General features: G+C 34.5%; 1 protein-coding gene across 1 annotated transcript in view; it reads left to right on the top strand.

Moving 5' to 3' along the window:
• Window positions 1–688: 688 nt before the first annotated feature.
• SCN2A (sodium voltage-gated channel alpha subunit 2) overlaps window positions 689–8,328 on the top strand; it is a 56,139-nt gene continuing 48,499 nt past the window's right edge. Inside the window, 3 exon segments of the mRNA XM_085325853.1 lie at window positions 689–971; window positions 4,117–4,259; window positions 6,769–6,858. Coding sequence (XP_085181979.1) covers window positions 705–971; window positions 4,117–4,259; window positions 6,769–6,858 — 500 coding nt within the window. The 5' untranslated portion in view covers window positions 689–704.

Here is an 8,328-nt window from a genome sequence, read left to right as displayed (position 1 = left end):
GGGGATCAGAATACAGGTGTCTGTGCCCGATTCCTTGTTTCCTGAGCTGGCAGCTCTGCAAAGGCAGCATATTTGCACCTGAACAGAAGGAGCATCTCACACTGCTTTCAACTGATCCCTCTGGCCTTCAGTGTCAGTGGTGGATTCCAGGAGTCATTTCTGGTCCCTTTAGCTAGCGGGAAGGTTCATCTAACATACAGCTTTCAGGATAATGAAGAGGTGAATTGACAGTAGTCTTACTCCTCAACACCACACCATAAACACTTCAAACTGTTGATTTCACACAGTGAATGCTGGAAAACACCTCCTGCCTTATTCACTGGAGTGATCAAACCATTCCCCTTGGAAATGAGAAGTCATTATTGTACTGTATGTGACATTATTTTATACAGTTTATAGAATTGCCAATCTATCATCTTCAGAAGTACTAAGAGAATTTTAAACAAAATGTTTTAAGAACTGATGAGGCCAGCTGCAAAGGAAAATGGTCTGTCTTGAAATAAAAATGATCAAAAAATCCTCCTTTAGGATGATGATTACTGTATTTAACAAGCTGTACCACATAAAAATACATAAAGATGTATTCCTCTAAATTGTTTGTGACTGTGTGGTGTATTGATCTTAACTTTTTCTGTGTTTTTTATGTTTTTAGCACTTTTTTATGAGAGAGGCTAAACAGTAATTAAGAGGTGCAGGATGAAAAGATGGCACAATCAGTGCTGGTACCACCAGGACCTGACAGCTTCCGTTATTTCACAAGAGAATCACTTGCAGCTATTGAACAGCGTATCAATGAAGAAAAAGCTAAAAAATCCAAACAAGAACGCAAAGATGATGATGATGAAGATGGCCCAAAGCCAAATAGTGACTTGGAGGCAGGAAAGACATTGCCATTTATTTATGGCGACATACCTCCAGGAATGGTGTCCGAGCCCTTGGAAGACCTGGACCCATATTACATCAATAAAAAAGTGAGTGTTTATTGCTAGTGTATGCTATAGTTCTATCAGACTTTAGGAAGATTAAAATACAAAAAAACCCTCTGATGGGCATAATATGTCAACTGCTTTTGGCCCAGTCTTTACTTCTAACTATGTTATTCTAGCTGACTTCATTGGCAGAAATCTCAATTGTAAGAACGCAAGTTCCTTATTAAAGTTTGCAGAACCTAGTTTGTAGGTAGAGATGCATCTTTTTTCCTAATATATTTGGCATTTTACTCTAATTTGTATCTTTCAGTGTTTTACATGAACAAAAATTATTGAAAAAGTAGCACAAGGGTTATTTTTAGGGTGTTATTATTTTACTAATTACTCTATTATAAATGTAAAAGGAGCAGATCTTTAACAGTTTCAGCATTTTCGTTATGAAACACATTTCAAAAGCAGTTAAACACCTTTTCACTAACTTTTCTTTGCTGTCCTGTGGAAAGCCAAGGTCTTACTCTCTTTTTGTTGGAGAATGATGAGGCAATATGCAAAGGTTATTTCTCTGGTATATGCCAAATATCTTCCTCTTTCATGCTGTACTCTATAATAGAGACATTATATGTTTTTCCTAAATATTCTGTGTGAAAAATTTTTGTTATCTGGGTTCATAATGTTCTACGATTGCTGTCAAAGAGGGGTTGTTTAAAGAGGTAAAAAAACAACGAGAAGGTAGGAATTTCTCTTGTAGTTTCCACAAAATAAAACATTATACTATTTGAAAATAAATTTATTTAAATATTTTATTAAAAAAAACAAAAGAGAGAATACTCTTTTGTTTAGAGAGACAAGCATAGTGCTAAACTTTAAACTTTTGTCCAGATGTCCTTGAGTTTCCTCCAGATTCCCAGTCTCTCAGATTATGGCATCACAGCTATTGCACCATCATTATTCTACCAGGAAAGAAGGACCTCCTGAAATTCTTGTGATTTTCTGTCATTGTCTTCTTATGTAGGGAAAGTTATTCTCTGGAAATTAGTGAATAAAACAGTGAATTAGTGAATTAAATGAATTAAAAAAAACCACACAAAAATACTTCAAAGGAAAAGAAAGACACCCCCCAAGAATTTTTAGGAGTCAAACTTGGACTAAGGAAAAAAAGAAATGAAGATTTTTCCTTCAGGAATTAGCGATATGCCTCATCACTCGTACGTTCCTTTGAGACAGCAGCAATATAGGCATACCATGCTAAGCTAAAGAGAGATGATAGCTTTTAAAAAATAAGTTGTACCTTAAATGTACAGTGCGGCCTTCCTAAAGCTTTTTTATGCTGTGGATAACTATGAGTTAAATTTGAAAACTAAGTTCTCAATTAAGTACTGTGTTCTGCTCCTTTTCTCGAGTGATTAATCCTGTTGAGGTCTGAAAATAAGGCAAGTGGTATTTGGGTCAAAGTGCTGTTCCATTTCCTTCCTCCTTTCCCAGTTATGCAGTAATAAAAATATGGAGTTCAGTGCTGGAAATTCAGAAGTTATCATACTTTGGAAACCAGAAGAGTAATTCTGCAATTAAGTGTGAAAAAGAAGTAAACTCATTCTTCTGAGTTGCTTGTTGGGGTGAGAAAGACACAGCCATTGTGGTGGTGGTTTCTGACAGCATAGTGGTTTCTAGTTGGAGATCTAAGACCCTAAAGCATATGCATTGCAGTTGTAATTTCTCTCGATATTTTCTTGCTGTCTTTGTATATCTTTCAACATCCTGTTTATTTAGGTCAGGTTCCATTTTAAACTGTAATATATCTTGGTAGGCCACCATCACATAAGTAGTGCTTCATCACAGGTTTTGCCAGAGTAAAGACAATAGTATTTAAAAATCTCTGATTTTTGACCAGTTTCTTGAACTCAAGGAAGAAGATAATACAGTTGAAAAGCAATGGTAGTGAAGGTAGTATTTTAGACACCGATTCTTTCTCCTCTCCAATTAAGGACCAAAATATGCCATGAGAAACAGTGGATAGCTGGAAACAAAAATACGTTTAGTTTGGAAGAGCTGAAGTTTATGATTTCCAGCAGGGAAAGGCATTATATTTCCACTGTTTCAGTGCTGTGTTTAGCACACCTGCTCTGAAAGCAGAGCAAAATCTTTACAAATGCTGCCCTCTGATCCCAGCTGAGGCAGAGCATGGCTACTGGCAGTGCTCCAGGTTTGCATGGCTCATGGTCCCTTTGGGATCTGTAGTGCTGCCAGCAATACTAGCTGGATCCTCTTACTTTCAATGAGAATGACCTTCCACTTTTGGCTGGCCCATGTGTAGAAAGAAGAGATGATAGAAAGAGATAGTAATTTGCCCAAATGCATGCAAGTGTAAATATTTAAAAAACCTGCTGCATGTTAAAAAAGGCCTTCTCCTTCTTTATTTCCCAGATTTTAAGCAACCTATTAACATTTCTAAATGTTATTTTAATGCTGACAATATGTATGAATTATTGCTGAAACCGCAGACAGACAGTGAAAATAAATTGATTATTGAATTCTGTATTGGGTAGAAGTAAATTATGACATAAAAATAGACAGAATTGCAAGTATGAAGCTCTCAAGAAACATTTGAAAAGAGAAACAATATGTTATTATATTCCTAAAATACAGAGAAAGCTATCCTTTACGTTGGTGCTATGGCCAAGAACTGGTTATCAAACACTTGTGATTTCATTTATTTTTATGAAGATAATTCCTGAATATCATATCGCTCCATTGTAATATTGTATTAGTRCTTAGATGATGTGGTAATTAGTGCTGGAATCTCATTAGAGAATGCTGAACTTTTAATGACTCATATATCTCAGTGTGTATACATATGCATGTTAAAAGCTACACGAAATACACTAATAATTCAACTAATATATACCTCAGTACCTTATATACCTCTGACTCTGTTTTCTAGCTAGCAATATATGGATTGCTTATGGCTTCTGAATTAACTTATAAAAATACATTCATCTTGTAGTAATTTGGCTGGAGGCTGCTATATGTGAACTAGACAAGGAGACTCTGACTGGGGCGGGGGGCGCAAATGAAAGAAGATTTTGACCAAGTGTAATTAGTGATGAAAATGAAAATTATGCTTGAAAGTTGGAATTGTGGGTATCTTTTAAATGCTATTTATTTTTTCATTCTGTGTTTCTTCTTCCAGACCTTTATAGTATTGAATAAAGGAAAGGCAATATTCCGATTCAGTGCCACCTCTGCCCTGTACATGTTAACTCCTTTCAATCCTCTTAGAAAAATAGCTATTAAGATTTTGGTACATTCATATCCTTTTCAAGTGGTCTTAAAATTGTAGTGAATGAAATGTTACTTAGTATTTAAGTCATTCTCTAGCACATGTCCCAGGATGGATGTGATCTACAGTGCTTTGTCCCGCTTCTGTCTCCTGTTTCTGTCTTCTTTTTCTTCTTTCCTTCTTACATTTATGTTCATTGCTGCATCTTAATATAGTAATATCAGAAGCCAAACAACTAGTCATCTTCCTTTACAATTTCCTCTGTGTTTTTTTCTTCCCCCACCTATTTCTTCTTTTCACTTCCCTCTATTTTTTCTGTAATGTTCAAATCTTTTTTCATCTTTTCCCCTCCTCCACGTTTTTCATGAACTGCAGATATATTGCTCAAAATGCTTTCAGTCCTTCCCTGATGTTTTGCGTTAAAATCAAATCTTTGATTCCAGATTTTTGCTTGCATGACTATTTAGTGAAAATATGGTTTCATTATTCCTTTTCATTTTATGATTCACATCACGTTTGCAGAGGATAGGTTGATAGAACAGCTTAGATTTCTTGTTTTATCATATATGCTCAGTTCTATATGTATCTTACCTGTCTATTTTATTTCTTGATCGTTATACTTTATGTGCTTGTAATCCTACAATCTTCAGGTAGGTCATGAGATTTCCATGTGGTAGGTAGACGATTGCAAAGTTAATGCTAGTAATTGCATATCTAATTCTATCATACTGATTTTTTTCAATGTTTCAATGTATCAGTACAACAGGCATCCCTTTGGTCTGCTCCCAAATCCTAACGTGAACAGTGAGGGCATTGGCTCGTTTACTTAGGTCTTGCTTAAGCAAGCCTGCTTCCTTAAGGAGCGAATATAAATGCTACAATGTTACATCTCAAAAGAGTCTAACATATACATTCTGTATTAATGAAAGCAGTTTTATGTAGCATTATCTGTAGGGATCCTATAATCGTATAGAATAGATGTCTGGAAGGAACTTTTAAAATTTTTGTATAGTGGAAGTCTGTTGGTTACCACAGTTTAATATGTGATGGATGTTCATATCAATGGCTAGCCTACAATTGAATACAAAATTACTCATGACGCTAGGTTGCCTGGTTCATATTTGCTTGCTGCAGGTGTCACAACAAATATGGATTTATCAATTACGTGGCACTTTTTAACATGTAACAGAATATTACTCTATTACATAGAATAATCGAAAGTCATGGAACTGACATGGCAGAGGTCAGAATGTTTAAAATTTTGTTTGAAATTGTGGAAAGGTGTATTCTAGTCTTCTCTGCATTGATGAAATAATAGTGAGGATTTGCAAATTTGAGAGGATATTTGATCAAAAAATTTCAAAAGCCTGTGTACGATACAGGATTGTTAAAAAAAGCTTATAACAAATTATTTTGTATGTTTTTTGTATAGGCCTTAAAATACTGATCTTTCTTTTCTGCCCTTTTATGTAAGAATTATGTAGCAAGAAGCCTTATTCTGAGTAGAAGATTTGAAATATTTTTACTGAGCAAGAACAACTTGAAGGATTACTGCATGTTATGCCACAGCAGTTTGACGGTTCAGAAGGCAAAAATATTTACTGTCACTTGAAGATTGTTTTTATTAATGTAGACATGCAAAGGAAACTTTATGAGGGGAACGTCACTGTACTTCCCACCCCAATATGCTCAGGTTTCTGGATAGGAGCACCATATGGACCTGCATTTTAGTTACAGAATCTAAAGCTCTTCTTAAAATATATCTTTCTAATTTTGAGTGATGGTGCCATCATGTGGACATTTTGTGTATCATCTGTCTGGTTTTCATTTTGGTGTTTGTTTTATTTTTGTTTCTAAGATGAATGTCACCAGTCATGAGAGCCAAGGATGTAAATCCAGAGCAGTTCTGTCAAAATCAGTGAAGTTACTTATGACTTGGAGCTGTTCTGAATTCTCATTAGATTGTTCTTTCTCAGAATATAATATGCCTCCCCCTCCACCAGCATTTATTACTGAAGTCATATATAACACAAACATGGATAATTTAATTTTTGCCCTAGAATTTCCCTGTACTGTCTCCTATAAAATGATAACTCTAGCTTTCAATGTGTATTATTATAATGATAAGCAAATACACTGGTATTTGCTAAATTTTATAGTGAAACATAACACTATTATGAAGCAAATGTTTTCATTGTTTTGTATGCATAAAACAAGTCAAATTCATCTAGATCCTCCAATGCAAGTGCTTGTTGCATCATTACATAACATTGGAAGCCATCACTTTAAATTTTCACATTTCTATTTCAAAATAAAAATTTATCTAGGATCTTCTTAAGATTTTCTTTATATTTTTTTTCTAATTTTCAGTGCATGAGTTTTCTCTTTTACTTATTAAGCAATGACTATGGAAATTTTAAAATTTTCGGAGCTTTATCCTGAGCATCAACAGAGCAGTGGAGGGATAAATAGCTCTTGATACTGGAAATCTGCCAAAACAGGATGTTATTTGATATTATTTTAAAGAGATTTCTGGCTTACATTCCTTAACTCCTAACCTACATTATTCAGCATGCTTATCATGTGCACTATTTTGACCAACTGTGTATTTATGACCATGAGTAACCCTCCAGACTGGACAAAGAATGTAGAGTAAGTTGAATGGATTTTCTTTGAATAATATTCAGAAATCTAAACTAAACTGCTGTAAATGATTTTATATTAATAAGGATGACATCTACAGACAACAGCTACTTTGTGGCATGTTTTCAACCTTTATTCTGATGCTAGTTTCTTCTGCGTAGTATTAAATCAATACTTTTACACTTCCCTCATTATGAGTTGTTCAATTTCCATTCTCTATTTGCAATACTAAATGGGGAATGTACAAAGAAGAAGGTGATCTTGTAACTATGCAAAAAGTGGTTTGTAAGTATTTTCCACTATATTTTCTATTTCATCTTTGTAAGGACATGGGGGAATACACCCCTCTGTCTGTATTGTGTAACCACTATAAATAAAGACGGTGTCTAATGGATGACTGTGTTCACCATTAGGCAGCTTTCCTTTACCAAAGACAATCCAACAGCGACAAGCTTGCATAAAAAAGAAGCTATAAGCTAGGTATTTAAGGAGTTCGCTATTCTTCCCATGGGAAGCAGCCTCTAGAAAGAAGAGGTCCAGCACAGTGTCGACCCCTAGATCCCCATATACCATTAACATGGACTTTGTGATAATTCCATGGCTGTAGACCAAGTTTGAAAACATTGCTCTTCATGGTGCTTCAATTTAAAATAGCATTTTGTACTTCTGCTGCTTTACTCTTATTGCTTTGGATGTTATTTATCATCTGATTAATCTTCAGTTATTAACAGTGAAATCATAGCTCTGTTAAAGTTAATGGAAGTATTGCTATTTTGAATTCAATATGAACATACATGTATTTAGGATGTCTTGTGTATATAAGTATTTATGAATAAAGATAGCTAGCTTGAATATTTCTTCATGTSATTATGTTGTGTCATTTAGATATACAACAAAAGTCCTGATTATCTGTTGAGCAGATTTGTACAGGAAATTAATTTTTGTTTTAGTGGTTGAACTGAAAAAAATCACTTGAGGGAATTGGTTTCAGGTTGACTGAAGTCTGAAGTCCACTTTGAGCCTTTTAAACAGTTCAAAATGAAACAGCATGTTTCATTTTCTATTAAAGATAAAAATGAAAATAAATTTCAAGATGACATTATTTAAAGGTGGAAAATTTAAATCACTCARAATACCAGAATTAAATATTTTCACTTTTTAAGTTTCAAACACATTTTTTCAGTCAAAATGAGTAGTTGAATTTTATTGGAATTTGTAAATATTTTTAGTTGATCTCACATGGGATTTTGCATCTGAAAACGCTCATCTCATTCCAATAGTATATGCTTTTCCTGCTGAATGTGAAGTGTTGAGCATGCTTACCCTGTAACAAAGTCAGTGGTGACTGATGAAGGTAGGTCTATTGCCAGATCATGCTACTGACCATCATTTCAGCATAAAAATAAGATCAGCAAGACAAAAAATTAGTCTAGAGACTTCTCTTGAAACCGGAACTTAATTGTCTCCGTGTTATAACAT

The sequence above is a fragment of the Rhea americana genome, unplaced genomic scaffold (genome assembly GCF_003343005.1).
Source record: "Rhea americana isolate MKP2758 unplaced genomic scaffold, rheAme1 scaffold_124, whole genome shotgun sequence".
Taxonomy (NCBI): domain Eukaryota; kingdom Metazoa; phylum Chordata; class Aves; order Rheiformes; family Rheidae; genus Rhea; species Rhea americana.
The sequence above is the reverse complement of the archived record's forward strand: the minus strand, read 5'-3'. Positions and strand labels throughout refer to the sequence as shown.